The sequence below is a fragment of the Alligator mississippiensis genome, chromosome 2 (genome assembly GCF_030867095.1).
Source record: "Alligator mississippiensis isolate rAllMis1 chromosome 2, rAllMis1, whole genome shotgun sequence".
Classification (NCBI taxonomy): domain Eukaryota; kingdom Metazoa; phylum Chordata; order Crocodylia; family Alligatoridae; genus Alligator; species Alligator mississippiensis.
The window spans coordinates 190,007,838-190,033,866 of NC_081825.1; the positions used below are offsets into that span (position 1 = coordinate 190,007,838).

A 26,029-nucleotide genomic window follows, 5' to 3' on the forward strand; every position below is an offset into this window, starting at 1 on the left:
AAGATAACACTTGGATTATGAATGAGGAGTGGTAAACAGGATGTGGGATTGTCTACAGAGATGGAAAAGGAAGGTAATGGGATGGCTTTGTGGTGGAATGGGCCAAGATTATGGGCTGCTTCAGATATGCACAGCTTGAGTAAAGAATTTAGGGAACCAGGCCAAGATTTTGTTTTAGATGGAAGACGACAGAATTGGGGCAGAAAGGAAAATACGTAAATTATCAGCACACAGGACTCACTGGGGCAAATGAGGGGATTACAGGAGGAAGCAGATTAGAACTGTCTCTGTTTGAGACAGGAGAGGGAGGAGAGAATTGAAGAAGAAGGTCCTGTGGCATTTTGTTAATTTTCTCCTGGAAGAGACTACTGAGATGTACAGAAAAGCAGAGGCTAGAGGAAATGTCAGGTTTGAGAAAAGATTCCAAGGTGGTCAACAGGTGGATGAGATGGTGGGCATAGATTCAATTCAGCTGTGGGTTAGAACTGTGTAGCTACAATGGCAGGCTTTAAGGAAGAGAGGATGAATTGGTAGTGGAGGAAATCAGCCTAGTCATAAGATTTCCACTTTTCACATTATTGCACAAAGCACGGAAATCAGGTATTGGAAGTGAGCCAAAGGAGCCCATGACGGAAAAGATGGCAGAAGAGTTAAGAGCTGAGAACATTGAAGCGCAGAAGTAATCAACAGCCACAACAGAAGAGGAAAGGAGGGCAGGGAAGAACGGAGCAGAAATTGCAGAGAGGCCGAGTGATTTGGGATGGGAAGTTACTAATAGGTGATGGTCAGAGAGATGAAATAGTAAGTAAATGCAGACAACAGCATTCCTCTATCTCACTGTGACTTTTGATGGTAAATCCATTATCAACTATGAGAGCTACTCAGCAGAACAGTGATAGGGCCTGTCAAAAGACAACAGAGTAGAGGTGAGAGAAGACCCTTAGAAGCAGAATAGGTGAAACATTTAATCTCCCCTCCAGATGACACACACAGGGCAACTTCCAATTGCAACTGTGCAGTGGCGGCGGCAACTGGTCGTTTCTGCCCCCACCCCCTCCACAAGTCAGCAGCCAGGACAGCTGCCCAGGTCATCCTGTCCTCCTCCTCCTCCGCCTAGCTTCAGTTGCACATTTATCCATAACATTAAAAAAAAACGAAACTACTCTTCCATGGGGAAATCTGTATATATATTGCATATATACCCCTATATACCAAAGTGAATCATAATCATACATTGCAACAGCAACACATGTTCATTACGAGGGAGGTCAATCCACTTAAATCATAGGGACTGAAATCACAAGTGGAAAACCCTCACTTAAAAGAAAAAAAGTACAAATGGAATTGACGTAATGCCTCTCATTGGTTGATGTAATTATTAAAATATGTAGACTTGGAGCTAAATGGAGCCTTTTTATTAGATTTGGCATTTTGGTTACTTAGGAGGGGCCACTATAATTAAATTCACTTAAGCAATTATACAGACTAATATTAATTTTTATATTTTAGTACGTTAGAAAATTGTGAACCCGCTGATCAAGGGTTCCCCAGAAAATTGAGCCCTTAATACAGTAACCGCACCACATTTATAATGCATGGCCACCAGAGACAGCCGTAGCAGGGTGTGGGGCCCGGGGCAAATAAGCCTGTGTAGGGACTGGACGCAGTGGTGGTGGCAGCAACAGGGGGGATGGCAAGCTGCTGGATGTGAAGCCAGCCCAGGGCCCAGGGCAGTTGCCCTGATTTGTCCCCCTTGCCAGGGAAGGCCCTGATGGTCACAAAAGCTGTATGTTTCCCCCAATTTCTTCTTCATACAGAGAAAAGCAGTTAACTATGTTAGTCTGAAGTTAGACACAAGGCAGGAACTTGGTTGGAAAGGCATAGACATTCATAGCCATGCATCTGGCAAAGCAAGCTGCTGCCTATGGCTGTGTACATACATTCAGCTCACCCAGGACAACTCTCCCAGGTATTTTTTTCCTGAGAGAATAAACCAATCTGTACAGAAGTTCAGACACAGCAGCAAAGAGCCTGCAGTGTGGGAGCTGGGCAGCCAGGAGTCCCTAGAGCAGGGGTTGTCAACTGGGGGTACGTGGACCCCTGGGAGTACTTGGGAAGGGGTTAGGGGGTACGCACGGGCGGGCAGGGATGGAGTGCCCCCAACCACCACCCCACACTGCCACCTCCCAGGAGCAGGGCTTGGGTGGGGGACAGATACACACACACACAAGGGCAGTGGCTCCCCTCTGTGGGAGGGCCACACAGGTGCTACCCAGCCAGCTGGATATGGGGGGCAGGGATGGGAACTCATGCAGCGATGGCAGCTGCCACCCACCACTCTGCACTGCTGCCACATACAAGCCCTCCGCAACTCTGGGTCCGGCCGTTGCCACCCCGCCTGCCCCCCCGACTGGGCCAAAAGTGTACCCAGAAGGGGTACACTCCTTAAAAAGTGTTGAAAACCCCTGTTCTAGAGCATGCAGCCCAAAAAGCTTTTCAGGCTTTTTTTTTTTAAAGAGAATATAAGCAGGGATGTTAGGGTCAGGGCCAGGGAAGGTGGAGGCAGGGTCTGTGCCATGTACAGTCCTCCAGACTTCCCCTCCCCCACGCTGTGTTCCAGCCCAGCTGCACCTGGACAGGGAGCATGTTTGCACACTTCCAGCACTCAAGTGCTGCAATGTGATTCAGGCAGGGTCAAGCCAGGAGCAGAACACTCCCCCGAAGTGCTTCAGCACTGGGTTTTTCCAAATCAAAGTACGCCGGGGGTGTGTTCTGCTTCTGCTGATGCATACTGTCTTTCCTGCATGCTCTCCCTCCTGCCCGTGGGACCAGATGGGCAGAGAGTACACTGAGAATGCAGAGGCTCTGTTTGCTGCCTGCACAGGAGTTGTATCTCCTGAGAAATATTCGGTGGTGGCTGCCACGTACAAGCTTCCTCCACCGCATCTGGGAGGGCAGGGAGGAGTGGGAGCCGGTCCTGGAGTGGCAGAGGGAAGTGCCAGATTTTTGAGGTTATGCTGTAATACTCTCTATTCCATTATGAGATCTTTGAGCTTTAACGCATCTTAAATTAAAACTATCTTTATATAGGTTTATTTTTTTAAAGCATCTTAACCAAAAAATCAAATAATACAATTAAATTTAAAAAAATCTGATTTAAATTTTAAAAAATCCAATTTTTAATTTTTTTAAAAGTTGATTTTTATCCACCTTGGGTAGTTCCCAAGTTATTTTTCTCCCAGAGTAAAATTATGAACTTCTGTACCCTCGTGGTTTCTTCTGAAAGAGCAGAAAATGTCCCTGGAAAAAATGAATGGCTGTCCAAACCATTAGGTATCCAGGTTGTAGCCATATTGATCTAGAGGAAAAGGCAATCAGGACTCATAGTAGAGATGATATCTTTTATTAGACCAACAAGATTTTTGCAAAAAAAATTCTTTAATTGCAAACTTTTGGGCGCAAACACCCATCATCAGGCATTGGAGAAAAGATTGTAAAAGTTCTCCTAGGTAGAAATGAAAGTTCATATTTTATAGGATTTCACAGAGGAGTCAATAGATGGAAAACTCCTCTGAGCAGTCAGTTCATAGCTGGTATGAAGCCTCTCATCTCCTGTGAGGGTCTGTGATGATTTTTGCAAAAATCTTGTTGGTCTAATAAAAGATATCATCTCTATTATGAGTCCTGATTGCTTTGTCCAAGCCATTGAAACTTTATACCAAAGATGTCAAAGTCATCAGACCCTGAGGGTCAGAGAAGTGGCACTAAGCTGATCCTCCAGCCAGACAGGACTTGTGCTGGATCTACCACACATGGCCCATAGTCAAGGGGCTGGCTGGCCCCAGGGTGCAGCCAGCAGAGTGCACCCGGAGGCTGGCCCCACACTCTCCATGCAGCATATGAGGCCAGTCTGGCATGTACTACATGCAGTGCATAGATCCAGTCTGTAGCCTACAGGCAACACTGTGGGCTGGATGATAAAGGGCCAGATCCAGCCCACCAGCTGGATCTTTGATATCCCGGCCTATGCCTTTCAGAATGAGTTCTTCTGTAAGGTACCACCCTGCCCTGCCATCTTCCACTATAGAAAAAACATTTACGCCGTTAAGTTTTTGATAGAGGCTCATGGAGTCCACATATTTAAACTATTAAGACTTACGATAAAGTTTAGGCTTCAAAAACTTTTGTATTAAATTCTTTTTCCTGTTTCAAAGGAAATCTGAAATAAACTGAAAATGCAAGAGGAAGAAAGAAATAAACTGAAGTTACAAAAATAGATCCTATTTTAATGGAAAAGTCCAATTTGAAAAATCATCACCACAATCATTGGTGCATTAATTAATGCATTAAGCTCTGCTCCAGCCCAGCCCAGCCTGGCTTGCCGGTGAGGGAATAGGGGTGTATCCAGGGTCACCCTGGCTCACAGGAGGGAATCCAGGCATCCAGAGGCCCAGCTCCACAGGCAAGAGGGAACCCAGGTGTTTGGGGGTCCCAGCCAGAAAACATAATTATCAGAGAACATTATCAGCTTGAACAACCAAACAAAGTTGATAGCTGATAATGTAAAACTTTTGTGATCCAATAGGCAACTGATACATTGTTGCACCTCTATAAAATATCATCTTGGAGGTGAGAAAGGAGGTAACTTTGTTTCTCCATATCAAATAAAAATGGAAACAACATTCACTAATCTTAGAATCCTGAAGACTGTAGTGATCAGAAACAACCAATTCAATTCAACCCTTTGTTCAATAAATCAGGTAGTTTTAACTATCAAAGAAGTTTTGACAAGAGGACAGTCAGTTGTGTATCCAGAATATTTAAGATGATTATATTTAATTAGGAAAATAACTGTAACACTGTTTTCATGCATTGTAATTGAATTCCAATTTCCATCTCAGCCACCTTTTTTTACCACCTTGGAATCTTTTCTAGCGTGACACAAGTCAAGTACAAAGATAATAATCAAATACATTAAATAAACCCTTCGCATTTTCTAACTTAATAAAATGTAAAGATTAAGAAACTTGATAAATGTATGTGAAACTACGTAATAATTTACCACAATTAAATGTGTTACTCAGGTTAGCAAAAACCAAACCAAGCCCAATTTTAATGCAAGACCTATATTTACTTGCCAGTCAAAATACTACAATTGTTATCTCTGACAGAATCAACCATTCTTTTGGAAAAGAATTTTTAAAAAATTAAAAATGCAAAACAAAATTAAATCAGGATGCCCTGCTCAGTGATGAACACTCGACTAAAATCAGTAGTTAAATGTACATGTGCAGGGTTAGAAAACAGAATCAGACCCTTGGAATGAAAATTCAGGGCCAAAAAGAACGGTTATTATGTCACCAACTGTGTTTTAACGTTATCTTGTGTGTCTGTTTCCCACACCACATCTAACCTCTCACTCCGTGCAAAGACCTTCCTCTGTTACATGTATATTATAAAAGGGCAAAGTCATATGAATTGCCAACTCCTAGCAGAAGTGGCGGTATAACCTTGGAAGTCTAAATCACCAGAGGAATGTTAAATACAGCGTCAGCGACCCCACTTAAGAAAAAAAATAAATCAGAGCAAATTCATTCCTACTCTGTTCCAAGAGAGGGAGACTTAATAAAAAGTTGTCCTTCCAGTGGGACAGCCTTGCTTTTCTGAAACCGGCTGACTGACGTAAACTCTGAAATCATGCCTCCTAGGTTACTTTAGTCACAGGCACAGAAAACGTCATGGGTGCCCTAGGCCCCGAGGCCCAGGAGCCTGTTGGAAATAAGGTGAGGCCTGAGACCAAAGGTAGCAAGAGCGGCCTGGTGTATGGCTGAGCACGCAGGTCCAGGACAGCTGCGAAGGGCCCAGCTCTTTGGGAAAGGGTGCAGTGGGCTGGAGGAGGGGATGGACCCATGCTGGAGACGGAAGCAGGGGGGCTTAACAGGTGCGGTTGCCAAGAGGCTGGCATTAGAGGCAGGGGGAAAAGCCATGCGCTGGCACTAAGGACAAGGCCAGGAGATTCTGGGAACCCTGAAGTTGCCTGCTGGCGGGAAATCCCAGGCAGCTGAGGGACCTGCCTGGATTCCCTCCCTGTGGAGCTCTAAGGAGGGGCAGCCACTTGGGGAGGGGGTGGGGGTAGATTTCCAGGGGCAAAGGATGGATTTGGGGGGAGGAGGACTGTCAGGGGTGGAGGGGGGATTCGGGGGGGGGAGGGGGGGGCAGGGATTTCCAGGGGTGAAAAGTGGATTCGGGGGGGGGGGGGGATTTCCAGGGGTGGAAGATGGAGTCCAGGGGTGGGGGGTGGATTTTCAGGGGTGGAGGGGCTAGATTTCCATGGAGAGGTGAATTACCAGGGGTGGAAGATGGATTGCGGGAAGGTGGATTTCCAGCCTTTGTCCATCACACCATGCAAGAAGCGGCTTTGCTTGTCTTTAAAAGGAAAGACCCCCCCCTCAAAGTGCGGGAAAAGGGGGAGACCGCCTGGACCGACAGCCCCCGGAGCCCCCTGCTCTCCCGTGGTCGCATGGACCAAGCTCCGCTCCCACACCCCAGCGAGGCCGCGGAGAAGCACGGAGACTCGGAAGGCAAAAACTTTTCCGGAGTTTGGCGGAGCCGCAACAAAGTAGCGGGGGCGGGGGAGGGGAACGGGCCGGGGCCGCCGCACCCCCTGCTGCCCTCCGGCGCCCCGATCCGCGGGGAAACACCCCACCATCAAGCAGAGGGAAGGAAAAGCTGCCCCGCACTCACCTCTCGCAGGACCACCGCCACCAGCAACAAGAGCGCTAGCAGCCGCGGGACGCGCGCACCGGCAGGCATGGCAGCGCCGAGCACGGACCGCTCTACACCGGCTCAGCCTGGCCGCAAGCGGGGGCAGCCCCGCCCGCAGCCCGCCCCCTTCCCGCCCGTGGGCGCGACGTCACCCTGCGTGTGCCGGCACCTCACCCTCGTGCGATGGCCCGGCCGCAGTACTCGCACTGCTCAAAGGTGCCCGCGTTTTGGAGGCAGCCCCTGCAACACCCGAGGCGGCCTCCGAGGGTTTCAACTGGCTTTGTGGCTTGCTGTCAGCACCTTCTCGCCTGAAAGTCCCGCAGAACTTGTGGCAGAGGTGACAGCTTTTATTAGACTACCGAAAAGAATTTTTTTTTGTTGAAAAAAACTGCTTGGTCTAATAAAAGCTGTCACCTCTGCCGCGAGTTGTGGTTCCTTGTGCCTCTAGAACAACGCAGCTCTAACCTGGGCACCTGTCTGAAAAGAAAAGATCTAAAAAAAAAATAGACATCTAGATATAGATAGATCTATCTAGGTATATATCTAGATATATAGATTGGGGTGGACAAAATGCAATTGCGGGGCCCCTAAAAATTTTAGAAAATTAATATTTATCTGCCCTGGGCTGCCTGTCATGTGGCCCTCGATGGCTTGCTAAAACTCAATAAGAGGCCCTCTGTCCACCTCTGATATAGCTACATATAGATCTTTCTCTCTCTCTCTCTCTATATATGTGTGTATATATAGGCAGTTACATATATACACCAGCTCAGAACACATATAAAACCTTAGACCCACCCCAAAACCCCACATTCATGCGCTCCTGCACCCGTTCCAATAATCGCACCTGCACTCCCACGCTCCCACGCACCTGCGCTCCTGCGCAATCCTTCCCTTGATTCAGTTACACTGAAGGCTCAAATCACCAGGGAGTGCAGGGGGGCTGAGTCCCCCATACAAGATGGGACCCCCCCTGAAAGGTTTAAAAATCATAACGTGGGTGGGTCTTTGATTTCATTAGGGCATCGTGATCGACAGCCCATTTTTTATGCAGACCCCACCAGTAGTCAAAGTGTAATTCAAAGCCTGATTACACTGTCTCCTGGTGCTAGCACTGGTTTCGAGCTTTAACCTCTCAGTTTATTCACTGTCGTTGTCACTGCTGCTGCCTGAAAATAAAGAAATGCTATCACTTTGACCCAGTTCTCACTCGCTCTCTAGCAAGTTATAGTGAGCAATATAAAGTAAAGAAGCAGACTTATTTAATATATATTTGATCATTTTGAGCTTCCAATATGATAATTTCATATTTAAGACCTGGCAATGCTGCCTGTGGGCCAACACTCCAGCTCCTCGCCTCCTACCCCCCGCCCCACCCACCCAGTGTTGCCAGGCGTCCAATAATTATCATATTTGTACAATAGTTTCCACCCTTGTACAATGTATAATGGATAATACTAACTGTTCAAAATGTATGATAATTTTTTATGCAGTTAATTGATGCAGCATATGCAAAACCCAAGTCACTCTCAGGGAGTCTTAACTGGCTTTTGGGTTCTCTGTCAGCACTTTCTTATGACTGTTTGCCTTGAAATAAAGAAATGCTCCAACTTTGAGAACCCATTGAATTGGAATTTTGACAGGGACTAAAGGGAGGGTAATATTTTAATTACACTCATAGTGCTCTGGCCAGGTGCCAGACAACTGGAAGCAGGGCAATGTGGTCCCCATTTTCAAAAAAGGGAGGAGGGGGGACCCAGGCAACTATAGGCCCATTAGTCTTACTTCGATCCTGGGGAAGCTCTTTGAGAAAATTATCCAGACGCACATCTGGGAAGGCCAGCAGTGGGGATGATGCTCAGGGGCAACCAGCATGGGTTCATTAGGGGCAGGTCCTGTCGGACCAGCCTGTATGCCTTCTACGATCAGGTCACAAAATCCTTGAACGCAGGTGTCACAGTGGATGTAGTCTTTCTGGCCTTCAGGAAGGCCTTCAACACTGTCTCCCACCCCATTCTCATTAAAAAGCTAGGCGACTGTGGCATTGATGCCTACACAATCAGATGGATCGCAAATTGGCTGAGGGGTCACACCCAGAGAGTGGTGGTGGACGGGTCATATTCGACCTGGAAGGATGTGGACAATGGAGTCCCCCAGGGCTCCGTTCTCTGGCCTGCACTGTTCATTTTCTTTATTAGTGACTTGGACGAGGGGGTGAAAAGCACCCTGTTCAAATTCGCTGACGACACCAAGATTTGGGGCAAGGTGAGCATGCTAGAAGGGAGGGACAGGATGCAGCTGGACCTGGACAGGTTATGGGGGTGGGCGAATGAGAATAGGATGGGATTCAATACTGACAAGTGGAGGGTGCTGCACTTGGGCAGTAAGAACTAGCAGTATACATACAGGCTGGGGAACTCCCTTCTCAAAAGCACAGTGGCAGAAACAGATCTTGGAGTCATTAGTGATTCCATAATGAACGTGGGCCGCCAAATTGAGGACGTGGTCAATAAGGCTAACCGCGCTTGTCATGCATCCGCAGATGCATCACAAGCAGGTCCAAAGAGGTGATCCTCCCTCTCTATGCGATGCTGGTCAGGCCGCAGTTGGAGTACTGCATCCAGTTCTGGGCGCTGCACTTTAGGAGGGATGTGGCCAGCATCAAGAGGGTCCAAAGGAGGGCCACTCACATGATCTGGGGACAGCAGGGCAGACTCTATGAGGAGAGGCTACGGGACCTGAACCTGTTCAGCTTTCACAAGAGAAGGCTGAGGGCCTTCTGGTGGCCTGATGGCCATCTATAAACTTACTAGGGGGGACCAGTGGGGAATGGGAGAGACCCTGGTCCCCCAAGCATCTCCCAGAGTAACAAGGAATAATGGTCATAAACTGTTTGAGAGTAGGTTCAGGCTGGACATCAGAAGGCACTACTTCTCAGTCAGGGCGGCTAGGATCTGGAACCAACTTCCAAGAGAAGTGGTGTTGGCTCCTACCTTGGGGGTCTTTAAGAGGAGACTGGATAGTTACCTAGCTGGGGTCATATGAGCCCAGTATTCTCTCCTGCCCAGGGCAGGGGGTCAGACTTGATGATCTACTTAGTTCCCTTCTGACCCTACATCTATGAATCTACGAATTTGCCATTTATCTTTAACTGGCGACTTACAGTGAGTGATCTAAGTAATTGCATAATGATCACATAACTATATCTCATTGTGTAATAATACTAAGAACTTTATTTTAAATGCTACATACTTTCTTAACTCAATGGAAAATCAAAGGGGTTTTGTGCTTGCCGCACTTGTAAATTCCAGGCATGGACCTAGTACAGTAAGTTGCACAATATAAAGTGTAAAACTTTTACAATACACAGACCTGAGCGGCAAAACAAAGGGAAAAGAATAATCATAGTAATAAATTCTGTTTAACCAGTCAAAGAAAAAGTTAAACAAAACGTTATAGTGGGCAACGTCAAGTCGAGTGGTGCAGGATGTGATGATAACAGTACAAGTCAACATATTATTACTTAAAAAGGAAAAGTTATTTGCATACTTATTTGCATACCTGTTTTTAAGTGTACAATAGTTTTTCAGACAATATGATCATTTGAGCTTTCAATATGATCGTTTCATATTAAAGACCTGGCAACGCTGCACCCGCCCCTCCACCTGCTCACTCTCCCCCACTGAGCCTCTGAGAGTGAGAGACTGCCTTTCAAAAACAGAGCAGGCTCCTCAGGCCTGGCTTGGAAAGAGCATTAGCCTGCAGCCAGGACTAGCCCCTGGTTGTGGGCAGGCCCCTGGTTTCAAGGGTGTCTTACCAGGGCTCACTGATGGTATGCCAACCCTGTAGCCCCAAAAACTGGCACAAGCAGCAAGGGGGAGTTCCCACTTTTATACAGAAAATCATAGGGGTTTGGGTCAAAGGAAGGGAACAGGTCAAAGGTAAAGAAACATCAGCACTGTGGTAACATACACTCAGCCCTTAATTTCCACACACACACCCCCTACACACACACACACACCTCTGGAGGTATCCCCAAATAAGCCTTTAGTCCCTAGAGCACTTAAACAGCAGCCTGGAGCTCCCCATCACATGGCTGTATCAGGGCCAGGCTGCCCCTTACCCCTCTCTGTGCAGCCAGATCAGGCCCACTGGTGGGATCCATCCCACAGATGTGCTGGGTACTGCCCTTCTGGCCAACAGCACAAAAAGGTTGAGCACCAGTAGCTAGGGCTGTACAACCCTAGTGTAGTCAGGACAAGTTGTAGTTTTAGCTCAAATACTCTGCTGACAAGAGTACAACTATTTTCCTCAGGTTAGATATGGTCGGGGGGGACTAAGTGGCTTGAAGAGGAGTCACAGGAGGAGAAATGTTCAGTAGCAGAGCATACAATAGCAGCCCCTTGTTCTGACTTGAGAGGGAGAGAGAGAGTACAAGGAACTAGTGAAACTGTATTAGCCAGATGCATTGGCAGTGGTCAGCACTTCTCATTTCTGTCAAGATTGTTCTAGACCAGTGACTCCTAAAGGGTGGCTCCTGTCACACTAGTGTTGCGAGAGCAATGGAAACGTGCCATGAGATTCCCCTATGTCCAGGGATAAATGCTGTCCTCCCCCATCCCACACCCTGCACTTGCCACAGGTACTCCAGTGGCACTTGCAGCTCTGGCATCTGTCACCACTGCTCCTGCCCTTCCCTACTGCCATGCTCTCAGCAGCCTGCTCGGCTGTGGGCAGGCAGATGCACAGATGGAGCTGATTTTGGCAGCCCTGCTCATCCCCTCCAACCCTCCCACAGTTGGCAGGAGGGGCCATAGGTGTGATTGCTGGTGTGTGAGATGCTGTATAAGCAGTCTCAGTAGCTGCGGCTACTGCTGCCCCCTGAGGTACAGAGCAGGTATTGGGAGGAGACAGTGAAAAGAGCAGGACACACCAGAGTGAAGGGTGGCATCAGCAACCCTGAAGGGGCCCGAGCTAGATCACTAAACCTTAACATTTTTAGCCTCAATGCCTCCTTCTATGTCTTTTTTTGAAGTCAGATCTATCTCATGATTTTTAACTGGGGTGCAATGAAATTCAGAAAAGTTATGGAGGAGAGCCTTGAGGCTAAACAGATTGAGAATCACTGGTACAGACACCAACCCCTTGCTTAAAGAGTGTCATTTTTTAATAGTACGTCACAGCACTGGCATGGTGTCCTCTGGTAGGGTAACGGATGTTTTATATGGTCTGAAAAAAAAAAACAAACCTACATCTTTTCAGATGTAAGCGTGAAGTGTGCTGCCAATTTTAATCCATAAAAAACAGCATGCCCCAGGTATCAAAAATTTGGCAAACTGTTGCAGACTCAATAGCAAAGGAGAATAAAAGATAATTGTGGGGCTCTCCTCACAAGCATGAGGCAGCTGGGGAGCAAGCACAAAATTATGCATTTGAAAGGGGGAAACTGGTATAGTGGGCTCATTGGAGAGGAAGAGCGGAGCTGGACTTTTATTACTGTATACAAAATAAAACAGGACTAGATTAGGAAGGGCTTTGAAGGGGAGACAAGTAGCTTGTGCTTGTTACAATCATGAAGTGATTGTAGTGGAAGGATGCAGAAGCAAGGGGACAGTTAAAACAGCAGTATATTGAATGGAGATGAGCATGACTAAACTACATTGATCTGTAGGGCATGAAAAAAATTGTCTCATGGTACTTCACTAATGCTCAGTGTGCGGGCCGGGGGCGAGCTGGGCCCGTCTTTGCGCACGCGGGCTGTGGCCAGCAGCCCGGGCACGCGGGGCCGGAGAGGACTGGGGGCGAGCTAGAATTAGTCACGGACACGTAGTGGTTGATTTAAAGATTGTTTACTTACACCAAAGATGGTCGTGGTGTAGGCTGGACAGTTTCCAGGTTCAGCTCCGCTTAAATCCTCGTTAGAGGACTACGACAATTCGTTCTTTGCCCTGGAGTTATTGAAGCTCCGCGGGTTCGGTAGTTTCTCGTACAGGAAGGGATACGTCTAGGAATTTATCGGAGACGGGGAGAGGCTAGAGGCTGTTCGTTCTTTTCCCCGGAGTTGTTGAAGATCCGCGGGTTCGGTTATCAGGCCTCTATTGCCTTTTAAGAAAAGCGTTGGGTCCGTAAGGATCTGCAGCGCTTAGAGATCTTCACGCTCTCCCTCTGGAACTCCAATTGCTCTCTCTCCAACTTGGGTGGAAACCACCCAAGCTCTTTATACGGCTAGCAAGCCAATCGCTAGCCGCCACGTGTGCATGTATTAGAATCGGCCAATAATGTGGCACGAATCTTCATACAAATGGTGGGAACTCCTTGCACCGTGCATTTCTTGGATGCAAAAGAAATGCACCATGCAAAGAAAGCTTCAAATCTGGCGGGAATACTCCATTGCACTGGGGTTCTCTTCTGCAGCAGAAAACTCCACCATGCAAAGAAGCTGCAATTTAGCAGGAAAATAATTTAGCAGTGCCGAAGTGCACAAACAAAAAATCACAACTTCGGGTTGTGACACTCAGAAAAATATGACTGCAGAAGCCTAGCCCACTAGTAATTAGAGACACTAAAATATAGAACTCGGTACAGCCCACCCATAAAGGACTGTTGATCTCTCATTCATCAGCTTGGCTCGCAGAGCAAGTACCTTAGATTAATAGGAGGTCCTTATATGGCCTCTCTTCCTAGAGATCCAAGTGTCATGTAATCTTCTCAACTGTCCTATGAGAACAAAATCTTTCCCTTATTTTCACAAATGGGAAATGATCAGAGAAACATCAAGTGACTTGCTGAAAGTCATTTAGGAGTAGAGATCCACTCAATTAATCTAATTATCACACACTAGCAGCCTTGGCATCGCGTTTGACAAGCTCCAGTTAAAGCACCCCTGCCACCATTTTGAAGCACAGGATGCTCCATGCATGAGACGCTGAGGGTGCTTTAATTACAGTGACTCCCAAAAGCTGCTCTAATTAAAGCACCCCCATGCTCCACTGTGGAGGCCAAGTAAAGATGTCCAAAGTGCCAAGGTATACAGATGTTCCCTGAAGGTCAAACTGGGCAAAAATGGCCAGCACAATCTAATTTAGAGCTACACCAGGCATGAGTTAGACTGAACATGTGCACATATTCAGAGTGGAGTCCTGAGTATGCAAAAGCCCAGCCACTTGAAGAGGCTCTGGACCACAAAAATCTGCCTGCCCCTCCCTTCACCCAGACTGATTTAGATCAGACTCCTGGCACTGGAAAACAGCTGTAAAACCGGGACCCAATCCAGAATCACACTACTTAAAGCAAGCCACATGATTGTAAAGCAGATCATGGGAATATACTGTTCTACAATTAATTTTTTTCAATAGGAAATGAGTGTTTTATGCAGAAATTACAGTGGGAAACCTAACTTACTTGGGACTTTTTTGGGGGGAACCCTCTAAAACTGAGTGTGTGGATAAATGTAAGACAGAGGGAAGGAAAAAAAGATAAACAGTGTACTATAATGACTTTGTAGTTATCTCACCTAACATTTGGCTCCAATTGATAGATTTCTACTCTAGCTTCAAGCAGAAGGGTCTGCTACATTTTCTTGCTGAAAGGCCAGGGTTGGATCTTCATGGACAGCCATTGCAAATATTTCCCAGCGATTATAATAAAACTGTAAGAGGAAAATATCTTTCATACACCATTCTCATGGCATATTATTTGATATGAATCCAGTTGCTGTTTTAACAAAGCTGTTTGAAGATTCTCCTCTAGATTAATATTTATTCCATGTGGGAAATGCTGACAGATATTGTGGACTTTTCTGCTGTGTAGTTGGGGTATCCAGGTCAAACCTCATCACTGGTTCTGCAGTAAGTCTCTCAGTGGGAATATTATTTAACTGCAGTAACAAGTCCCAGGACAATCCTTTGGGGGTACAGCATTGTTCCTTAAAGTGAAGGAACTCCAAGTATTTGCCTAGTTAGCACCTGATAACAATTTTCCATTCAGCATCAATGCCATTTGGATTTTGTTTTTATGAACAAAATAAACACGTGTTTGTATTCTTTGCCAAAACTTAAGGCATATCTATAGCCTAGAGACATAACACATCCCTACAGCAAAGTCACAAGTTCCTATCAGCACATTCTTAGCCAGTCTGATTAAAGGTCTCAAGCATTTCCATTTTTAAGGAAAATGCACAGGTTATACACTTGGCAGAAGAGATGGGGGCTACCTTGCCCTGCCATCTGAATGACAGAAGATGGGTCAGATAGATGCCTTATTTTGGACAAGGTGCTTGGAGGCAGTTTGTTTGGAAATAGAATACCAAACCCACAGAAGCATCCAGGGCCAAATGTTTTCAAGAATTACTGGTGACCTCAGAAAAGTGCAGCCAGACTCTTTAAAGGCATCTGATTTCAGAAAAAAAACATTGGGAGCACCCACTCACTGAAACCTGAAAGGGTCTCTTCATACAGTAAGGCCATAGGGTCCATTATTCATCATCTAGTTGGCTCTTACATATAGTATGGGCCATAGAATTGTTCTTACCTGCCACTGTTGCAAATCTGGTAACTTGGGTCAATCATAGCTGCTTCCAATAAAAAGGAACCAGTCCTAGAGAACCCACTTTTTCATTTTGCAGATCTCTTCAATGATTAGATTACTCATTTAAAAAGAACAGACCCCACCTCCCAAACTTGTGCTTTATTTCCAACAGGAATTGGTCTGGCTTTAACCCCCCAGAATGGTTCTAATGGTCTTCCATTAACTTCAAAACCTATGACCTGGTGTTCTCACTCTCCATATAGGTGCTTGCACAGCATCATCAAATCACTTTCCTTATATCTTTAAGTAGGGTTGAAATACAAGATTTTTTGTAATTTCTTTTATTGGACTAATGGTATAGTCAGGAGAGCTGTTGGGCAAGCTCTGAGGGCTATGAGTAGTTTCAAGTGGTCTCCGGTCACTCAAGGGAAGGCATTTAATGCCCCAAAACCTTGTTCAACAGCTCTTCTGTCTATACAGTTGGTCCGATAACAAAGATCACAAAAAAAAAAAGCTTGCATCTTCAAGTCATTTCAAAATTAGGCACTTAAAAACAAAAAGAACCCCCCACCAACAGTGTCCATCTTTGAAGGGCATGGCTTTGAGTCAAGCAAATGCCAAAATGTAAAATTTGGTGTTTTCCGTTATACACAAGACTTTCTCAAAATATTGTGAGCTACTGAACTTCCTTCACGGAAGATCACGAATCATTTTATCATCTGAAACTTAGTGTGTAATCTCTCTCTCCCCTCTGTGTCTGTGAATTGTCCCTTTGAAAAGCATGTCATTACTGAAGATGTGCATGCAAGCTTGCTGCAATATTAAAAGAGACGCAAGCACACAAAGAAATGGTCATTGAAAGTCATGTGTAATTTTATTTCATTTCAACATATCAAGCACAAACAGATTTCCCTTAACTGGGGAACAGGACAAGGAATGTAGTTAAAAATTTGGAAACATTTACATTTAAAGTTAGCCCAGACTGGCACTACCACTAAGTATTTTAAGGCTATATATATATATATATATATATATATATATATATATAGCAGTATTTTTATCACTTGGAACTACTGCAGGCCAGAAAAGAAAGGCTTAGTACTGACTGCAGTCTACAGAAAATATTGCAATTTTTTTTTTTTAAAAAATGGTGTAAAATAGGAAGACTATTAACAGAGTTGAACAATGCAGTGGCAAAACCCTTACCCTTCCTGACCCTTAACAATAGACGTGCCTACGATCAAACAAACGTTACACACATACTTGCTCCCACCCACCCACTCCACTTATTTTGGGGCAATGAGAAATTTTGAGGAGTTCCTCAATATAATGGTAGTGTGTTATAATATAAAAACAGCCATATAGCAAAATGAAAAAAAAAAAACAGGCTTGTCCGACATTTTACTCAATGGGCCTGGTTCAGGACATTGTCAGCTCTGTAATACAATACGGAACTTTAATAAAAACACCTCCCATCTCCTAAAGAGGAATAGCTCTAGGAAATCGTGCATATTTACAACCTTTGTGGAATGGAGTGTGAAGCATATTTTCAGGTCCAAATTTCCCATGTGTCAACTAAAAAACCCTAGGAGACACTGTGACATTGATACCCACATAGTTGGATTTCTGGGCTATTGTCTGTTGCTTTCCCACCCCCCAATAATTAAATGCACCCAGACATCCTGAAAAAAAAAAGAAGATAAATCAGAACCCTGACCCCTTCTCCCCAATGCTCAGAGCAATAAAACAAGCCAATGGGACCATTCTAAAACCCTGTGTGTTTACCATTATCGGGGCACCAATACTGCTTGGTAATTATTAACTGCATCAGAGAATGACAAGACATAGAAAACAAATTGCACAAATAAAGCTACATTTGGCTTTAGCATTAAGGCCCATACAGGTTAAGAGGTCCTTGAAGATGTACACAAAGGCAAATGACAGAATCTGAAGGAACAAAACTCTGCAGGTTCCCTAGGTCCCTGTTTAACCTTGCTCTCTCTTCCTCCTTTGTTGTGTTGGTTCTAAAGTGCTTGGTGCCTCAATGGGCTCCTTACGCGAGTGGCCCCCTCCCACAGCCGGTGATTTTTATTGCTGCCAAACAGTGTTTTTATTTGAAGACATAATTAATGAATAGTTGACATGTAAGAAAGATGCAAAGGAGAAACCAACAGCGGGAGTCCAGAAGGAGGTTTTCAGAAGAGACCCTCCTGTAGAAAGATTTCTTGTTCAGAACAGCGAGGTTTCTGAAACAAAAAGCAACACTTTTGTATCAAGGAAGGGAATGTACATAAATGTCCCACCCTGCTGCCCCTCCACCCTAGAGCCTCTACCCAAGCAAGACTTACTTGAAGAGTACAGGCCTAAGTCTCTATGGTTTTCCATTTCTAAAAGGAATATGACTTCCATTCTCCTAGTCTTTGTCTTTTCTATTTCAGCTGTAAGTTTTTCAGGATACTATGTGAGTATAGAGCCCAAAACAATGGTGCTCTGATGTCACTTAGGGTCCCCAGGTACTATTGCAATACAAACATTATATCAGGTTCTATGCAGCAGAAATGCAAGAGAATTTTCAGCACAGCTCAGTTTAAGTGCCAAAAATAAAGTGGCTGGATTTGCACAAGCTCTCATCTGGCTCCAGGTATGACAATGAGGACCTCAGATCTAGCCCCAATTGTGGGCATAAAGCCCTTGGGAGCCTAGCTCTAAGCATAGGACAAGCAGCATAGAACAGCAAGTAGTGTGAGATACACGTGCTGTCAAGTTATTGCCAGAATTTGTTAGCTCTAGGGAAGAATAAGTTTCCTGGCCATGTCCAATAAAAAACAGATGCTTCTTATTTATGCTTAAACTCATTAGCTTTCTGAAATTATTAGAGAAGTTTCTGTAACTGGAAACCTTTAGCTTTGTTAGACAGCTGATAATAGTGGACTTCCCCACATCCTCACCTGTGACCCCCAATTTGGGGAACTATTTTGAAGTATGCCAGCCTGCAAAGTTAGATTGCATCTAGACATTAAAGTGGGAAGAGACCACAAAAATATATCCTGGGTCTAACAGTCAGGTACAAGCCTACATCTTGGCCTACTCAGAACACAGGGATTTCTGACGCTTGTGGAAGAGAGGTGGGGCCATGGACCCAGCCTCATTTCTGCAGCCAGAGACTGTTCATCTGGTATCTGATCCTGTTCTACTGAAGACAGTGAGAGCAGAATCAGGCCCCTGGTACACATTAGAATGACTGTAGCACTCCATGTGGGATACAAGAGCAAGCATATTCCTCCCATCTGTCTTGGAGCTCCAATGAAGATTGCACCTCTTGATGCTCCTTCATTGGTAGAGTAGTCTCACCCTGAACCCTAGGCAACTTAAGAGACTAAAAGCCACAAAAGAGCTCCACAAAAGTGTGGCCATTTTAGAGTGCAACACTTATGTGCCATAGTTCTTTAGCCAGCTGTGATCATTTCTTCTCAAAGACATTTTTAAGGCAAGCCTTAAATCCAGGCTGACAGGCCCATTTCTCCTGATTGGTTTAAGTATTTCTCCTTTGACAGCAAAGTAGAGAGATGCATCATAGGGTATACAGGTGCCTGTTGGGGAAAGGGGGATATATGCTACTCCCCGTGGCTCCCAGTCTGCACACCATCAGGTCAGGTGGGCTCCACGCCTCCACATGAGGCTCCCTGCTGGAGGGCTCCTTTTCTAGGATACATATTACTGTACCCTTTAACATACAACCATGCTCCAAAGGCCAGCTCAGAGGAGTCCAATTATTTTTGGGCTTATAAGATCATAGTGTTGTAGGAAGCAGTTACCGATGTATGTCCTGTTGGGCTCTCTGTAGAGATAAAACTGCCGTATGAATTTCCTTCAAGTGATTCATTTCCTTCCCACACTGAGTACATGGACTTTCAAATCCTGTTGCAAAAAACATTGAGAGAAACACAGATCTTATACATGTCTGATGATGGTAGAGCCACTCACCATATATGACAACCCCCCCCCCATAGTGGTTGGCTGGCTTTATATGACACTAAACATAAGGAACCACTAGCCTAGAACTTGAAGCTAGTGAGAATTTTGCTCACCAGAACTAGTAGTGAAGTTTACATGAAACTCAACTGGAACCGTCTCGGTCCAAGGAAGCCCCTCCCTTCACAAAGCCTAAGCCCCCCCTGCCTGGTACAGCAATATAGTGATGGGAACCTTCCCCTCCCCATTTTTCTGTAATTTTCAAGGACACCTGGCTCTTCAACAAAAGCTCAAGACACAGAAGTGGAAAGTTAGGTTTGTATCCTTACTAACTTGAGGCCTTAAATGGATGCAGTTCATGTTTTTTTGCAATGCTGTAAGCTAGCTTCTGCTAGAAAAGCCACTGACATTGTAAAAAGTCAGTACTTGGGAAGCCCTTGGTAGCACTGCTAACATAAAAAAAAAAAAGAATAGGGGTGGTACATGATTTAGGTGACCATATGGCCTGGATTTTGGAGGCTCTCTCAGCATCTCTGCCACTCGAGAAAATTGAAGCAAGAGTCCCAGACTGGTGGGAACCCGCCCACACTTGCCTAGCTCCCAAGTCAGGAGCTGGGTGTGTATGTGCATGTATGTGTGCACATGTGTGTCCTGCCCAGCCCCACTCTTGGGAGCTGGGGGGGCTGCACACTGGCAGCTCCCCGTGTCTCAGATTTCCCTCAAATTATTATGGTCACCCTATATATGATGAATGTTAAAACAACTAACCAAGCAAGCTCAGAACCTCAGGTGACAAATGCTGATTCCTATAATCAAGCTGAGCTACTCCTCTCTTCTTAACTCACTTTTGTGAAATCATCCAGTTGGATGATACAAGGCAAGAACACTCAACCCTGGTCTGCAGACTGTGTCATCTGCCCACTAGCTCCCCCACAGGTCTGGAAATTTGGCAGCAGAGAAGAGAAGCAGTGGCAGCATTAATTTCCAGACCTGTGGGGAGTTTGGCAAGCCAGATAGCGTGGGCCTGTACACTAGACTGGACACATGGGGTTGAGGCAGCCTGGGGCCTGACCCCAGTGTGTGGGGCTGAGCCAAGGTGGCACAGATCCAGGCACAGGCAGAACAGGGTCCAGCCATGCTTGCCAATCCTGCAATGGATCCATCCCATGGACTGGTACCACACTACTCATGTGGCCCATGGGATCAGAAAATAGCATACCACTGACAAAGGAAAGATGCCAGATACAAGCAAGGGGATGAGAATCTGACCCAGCATTGCCCAAATACTTGCCATCATCATCCGATAGCTCCTGCACAGACTCTGGTGTTGAACAGCTGCTCTCAGTGTTCTGGCTGTGATTGGACGGTTGGTCGCTGGCCTTACGACGCCTGCAGTCTTTTGCAGACCTCTAGATAAAAGAAGGAAATATTAAGAAGGGACACTCAAATTTGAGACTCAACATTTGACCTTCAGAGTGCCTGGTGACATTTTGGTAAAGCAACCCAAACACCTGCTTAGCATCTTAGCATCAGATCTTAAGTAGCTATTCACAAACAGTAGCAATCGCTCTTAAAAAGCAAACTTTTTTCTGAAATCACAAAACTCTCAACCTTGGTGTAATTAACTTTAATATGCTTAAGACCAGGAATGAATTTGGCCCAAGTATTCTGTATTCCTGCAAGTTCTGAATGTTGATCTCACCCATGATGCTAGCACATGACAGAAATTGGATCAGATTGTTGATCTGGATTGAAAGTACATGGGAGAAATTTTCAAAAGAAGCCTAAAAGATTTACGAGCCCGAGTTCTATTAGGGATATGCATCTCTTTTTTCTTAATTTTTACATGTGCTTTTGAAAACTCGATAGTGTTTTGGAAAGTGAACCACAACTTTAGATCCAAAATGCTCCTGATTAAATATTTACATTTGGATTTCAAAACCCTGTACTTAAGCTCCACTCATGCTCTGACCACAAGTTCAACCTCTAGGGCCACGTCCAGACATGCATGGATGTTTGGTTCCCCAGGGACTAGTGGTGGTGCACCTTGTACTGCTGCTAGTTGCCCCTGGGGAATGCCTGTGCCATGTGCACTCTGGCACACAGCATGTTACCTCAAGTGGGGTAGGGGTGGCTGAGGCCAGTACTGGGCTAGCCCCAGTAGCCTTACGTGGGGTCCTGGGGGCCTCCTGGGGATGCAGCAGTGGTGATCCTGCTGCACAGAGCCTGCCTGGCAGTGGAGTGTGGCTCCAGCCGGCCAAGCTCTGGTTTTGGGTGGTGCACACTGCTGCCACATGCACCACTCCACTTCTTTTTCTGCAGATTTTTTTTTTTTTTTTTTTTACCCTGGATATCCAGGGGTCAACCCCCACTCCTGCGCTGCTCCTGTGCAGCACAGAGAACAACTGAACATGCAGTATGTGGCGCCACAGATGTGTCTGCTGCACCACATACCTCACAGCCATGCTCATCTGGACACGGCCCAGCAGTCTAATGAGATCTAATATTTTTCTATAGAAAAAATTTAGTTCAACCTTATTCAAAAGAACAATCACAGGACAAGGAACCTATGTCAGTTATGATTGATAAGGGGTGGAAAAAGAACCTCATCAAAATAAAAATCAGAACTCTTAATAGATGTAAGTGATAAGCATCCATACAATGTTCTTGGCAGTCACTCAATTATTAATACAACACATCTCAGCAGAATTAAACTTGATCATTCAAACTGGAGTTTGGCAAGGCAGATGCCTTCAAAAGCTACTAGCAGATTAGCACCACTAGCTTCAGTACAGTTATCAAAATAAACATGAAAGTCCAAGGATGCCTCTAAGAAAAAGATGCTGAAAAAATAAATGAGCTCTTCTTCATCTGCAAAGAGAAACATTTCTGAGAGACAGGCTTTTGGCCAGAGCATCAGTTACCTTGTGTCGTGCAATTTGGTTGTTTATGCCTGTGGTTTTGTGGGATAACATCCTTGTGGGCAAGTGCCTCTCCATGGTTTGAAGTAACCCATCCTTCTCAAACTGGGCAATGTCATTTAGAGGGTCCCAGGGCCTTAAACTTTGGAAACAAAAACAGGATTATTAAAAAACAAAAACAAAGTCACCCTTGCACATACCTTCACCACATTTGTTAAAAGCAGTGCATGAACTCCAAGTATGTAGAGGCAAATATTCAACCTCCAGAGGTAATGGGAGAAATCTGTAGAACCACTGTGGCACTGTGGGTTGGAGGAGTGGAGGGGAAGTCTTATACAGACAAACTGTTTCCACAATGGCCTCGAAGTATCTCAAACCACAAGTATCAAATTTAGAGCAAGATGGTGTTTCAGTCTGATAGTAATTCAGTCACTAAGCTTTAAAAACCTTGGTCTCTGGGTTAAGGCTGCTAACAAGAGTGCCTATAAGCACTAGTTGCAGCACTAGTTGTACAATATGGAAATACCCATCAAAAACTTGAGAGATTGACCCAATTCACACAATCCACTAAACCTCCAGCCAGATGGAAACATCTTCTGACAGCTACAGCCTCAACCCAAATTTGTATCAGAGAGGCAGTAGACATCCCAAAGCCAGTTCCCTATTTCCAGCTATTCCTTCTTTCTTAGAGAGAAACACCCATCCAAAAAAATAGGAGGAAGAATACAGGAGAAGGGAATGATATCTTAGTCATGGGATGTAGGGAAGGCCCAGCATGTTTGAGGGCAAGAGGAATGTTGCCGGCGGCCGAATAGAAACAGCTGGCCAGCGCATGCTGTACATCTATAGCCCTTGTATTTCTGTACTGGAACCCAACCAAGGAGGTCTGCTCCTAACTCTTTGTGAATCCATGAGTGACGCATGCTTTGGGTTACTCACTCCTCATATTTGTAGTGCCATTCATTGGTAGCAGCGTCATGCTGGAAAAGCAGCGGCTTCCACTCACTGCAAGTCTCCTTCCGCTCCTGGGCTGCTTTTCTTTGCTCCTCTTCCAGTACAAATTTTTCCTCAGTTGCCTTGTTCTGATCTCCCTTGTTTATCGCACTTGTTACGTGCTGCCAAAGCCTAGAAGGAAACCCGTCCCGCACAGGAAATCCAATAACTGCCTCTCAACCAGCAATGTATTCAGCTGGATGGAACCTTAGCAAGTCTCCACTGAGATAAACTACAAGAATTCTGACAGGACCAGCCAGACATTAAACACTGAGGAAGTATTATCAGGACAGCAAACACAAACACAGCATATTAATGGCTATGGAGAGACATAACTTCAACAGCTTTAAAAGGACAGGAGTTGTCACTTGGGAGTGTCAGCTATTCCAATGCAACTTATATCTGCATGCTCCTAGAATGGCATATGTGACCTAAACTATTATTTCCCATTAGCAATGAATTAAAATGGCGTATATTTGCATGTATAATTCAGGTAGGCAGACACTCAGTTTTCCAAGCCCTGTGAGAAAATTCTCTACTTTGCACACAAGAGTGAAGCAATCTACAAATTTTAGCACCTCCTGGGTAGAAGTCAAGGTGCAGACAGAAGTGCAGCTCCCTGCTGGAACTCATGGTGCTTTGCAGGAAATGCCATGAGTTCTACAATCCACCGGACCCAACAGACATTTGCTGTTGGGTCCTAGGGGGTGGGGGATCAAGCTGCAGTTTACAGCAGCTGTGAGTCTGCAGCCACTCTCCCCTAGCTCTACCCCTGTCTTCTCTCAGCCCCAGAGCTATCTTCAGAATGGGACAGGGGAAGGAACCCCTAGAATGAGCTCCCTCTGCCCCTTTCCACCCTTCCCATTCTGAAGACAGAGCCAGGAGCAGGGTTAGGATGGCATGGTCCTGCTCCTGGCATGCACAGACACAAGTTTATGAAGGCACTCTACTTTGGCCTATAAAAACATTCTTTATGGCCTATAGAAAAAGACTCTCTCTCTCTCTCCCTGCAATATCTGACCATTATCTCCCTCCATGGAATGGAAAATAGATCACATCCTTTGATAATCATTTCCTGTTGTCAATAAACAGATTTTTCCTTTATTCTCTGGGAGCCTTAGATCTTATTTTACTTTATAAAACAGTGGATTCAGCCATTTATGGCAGCTAGGACCCTGTTAACCCATTATTAACACTCCTTGGAAATTGCTTCTTTTATTCCTCGTCTATTAACCATGAAGGTCACCTGTAAATATCACACAGGCCATAATATATCCAATATCCCACTGCAGATTTAGGGCCTTCACTCCTGCTTCTACTGAAATTCCAACTGAAGAGCCACCAGTGGGAAGAGGTTTCTATTTGTCTGCTTACCTCTCTGATTCAAACTCAGTTTGTTCTTCAAATAGCACAATGTGACGTTTCAGCCTCTGCCTCCGCACCTCACTGGTTGGATTCCAAAATATTTCTGTGTTTCCATTTTTCAGGTCATTTATATGTACTTCCCCATCCTGAAAGGAGAAATTAATTGCATGGGTTAGTGACAGTAAGAACAAAAGGAGCAAATAATCCTGAGGACCCTCAGCAGAAGCTTGAAGGGAGGGGAGGATGTTAGCTAAAAGGTCCTTTTCCTACCAATTTCCAATAAGCCTCACAGAATGTTTTAGGAGTTACCCAAAAGTATCCAGGAGTTTCCTGACTTCGAGATGCTGGCCAAATTCAGAGGGAAAAGGAATGACATTCACCAATTGGTGGTCAAGAGTTCACCTTTTCACAAGGATTTATATAGGTGCTAACATTTATGCTACCTTCCCCCCCCCACCTTTAAGGAGCGGGGCCAGTCTCATAGACAGGAGCTAGAAATTCACCACCCTGGAACTCCCTGTCAACTCTTTTGTGTCCCCTTCCCTTGAGCCCTCACTACAGCAGAAACCCTAGCAGAGCTGCACAGAAGAGATTACAAAACCACAAAATAGAGATGGCCAAAGAAATAGCAGAGGAAGCAGATCAATTTTATACCAATTCACCTGCTCAGCATTTTTGTGCTCTTTTAATGAATTAGTGCTTCAAATACCACTAGACTTTCATCTGTGTTCTCTGTCAATTTATTTGGCAACTAGCTACAAAGAGCACTTCACTGTTCAGAGCCCAACTGGCAATGTCTTAGTGTCCCCACCTAATAAAGTGACTTTGTAGGCCTGCCTATGGGCACAGCAATGCCTCAAGCAAAAAGAAACTAAGCTAGATAGTTTACAGAGGTTATGGTGAACAGCATGACATCCACTAAAGGGAGAGTGATCCATACCTTATGTTTGCTCAATGTGTACATTGGTGCTATTCTGCCCTCTGAATGTACTGTGAATGTTATTTAGATCATATTTAGGTCATGCATACTTGCTTTAGACTCCTGCTGCTCCATTTCATATCACCTGCTCCTCTATTTCTTCCCTGAAATGGCTGTTGAAGAATGTCTCACCTACCTCAGATTCAGATTTGTTCCTACCTCAGCCTACTTCTATTGCTGAATTACAGTTTAATTTACTCCACACAGTTTCCTCAACCACATCTTCACCTGCAGATTCTTTCCAGCCCCTATATAACACATGCTGCCCCACCCCACCACAAGCCCACACAGGTGAAAAGAGTACCTTGTGTGGACACCCAGCCCCTCAGTACAGAGGAACTGGGTCTAGGTCAGGAAATGAGGCCCCCTGAGATATGTTCAAGCTCTGGATTTGAAGAGGCACTGATGGGTAGAATATTACACTTAGTGATCAGTATGTATAAACCCATTAAAAGACATTGTTTGCTTGTCCTCCGTCAGGTACATGTGAAAGCTGTCATCACCTGCT

The 26,029-nt window shown here is 45.3% G+C and overlaps 2 protein-coding genes and 1 long non-coding RNA gene across 7 annotated transcripts in view; 1 reads left to right on the plus strand and 2 right to left on the minus strand.

The window, feature by feature from the left end:
• The window catches only part of LOC102562497 (tumor necrosis factor receptor superfamily member 6), a 28,283-nt gene extending 21,407 nt beyond the window's left edge, over window positions 1-6,876 (minus strand). Inside the window, exon 1 of the mRNA XM_014602469.3 lies at window positions 6,745-6,876. Within this exon, the coding sequence (XP_014457955.1) occupies window positions 6,745-6,813 (69 nt within the window). The 5' untranslated portion in view covers window positions 6,814-6,876. The remainder of the gene's footprint in view (window positions 1-6,744) is intronic.
• On the plus strand, window positions 5,627-8,384 carry LOC132248686 (uncharacterized). Its single transcript, XR_009460004.1, has 2 exons — window positions 5,627-5,783; window positions 6,436-8,384. It is a non-coding gene; the product is annotated as an uncharacterized LOC132248686 (long non-coding RNA).
• Window positions 8,385-16,142: 7,758 nt separating this feature from the next.
• The window catches only part of OSBPL5 (oxysterol binding protein like 5), a 305,973-nt gene continuing 296,086 nt past the window's right edge, over window positions 16,143-26,029 (minus strand). For 4 of the 5 annotated variants that reach the window (XM_059722599.1, XM_006271184.4, XM_006271186.4 and 1 more), the window contains 6 exons: window positions 24,552-24,688; window positions 23,124-23,309; window positions 22,188-22,326; window positions 20,555-20,672; window positions 19,107-19,209; window positions 16,143-17,537 (listed from right to left, as the gene is read on the minus strand). In XM_059722599.1, coding sequence (XP_059578582.1) covers window positions 17,402-17,537; window positions 19,107-19,209; window positions 20,555-20,672; window positions 22,188-22,326; window positions 23,124-23,309; window positions 24,552-24,688 — 819 coding nt within the window. In that variant the 3' untranslated portion in view covers window positions 16,143-17,401. Of the gene's footprint in view, window positions 17,538-17,639; window positions 17,808-19,106; window positions 19,210-20,554; window positions 20,673-22,187; window positions 22,327-23,123; window positions 23,310-24,551; window positions 24,689-26,029 lie in introns of all 5 variants that reach the window. The other variant, XR_009460005.1, reaches the window with a different exon arrangement.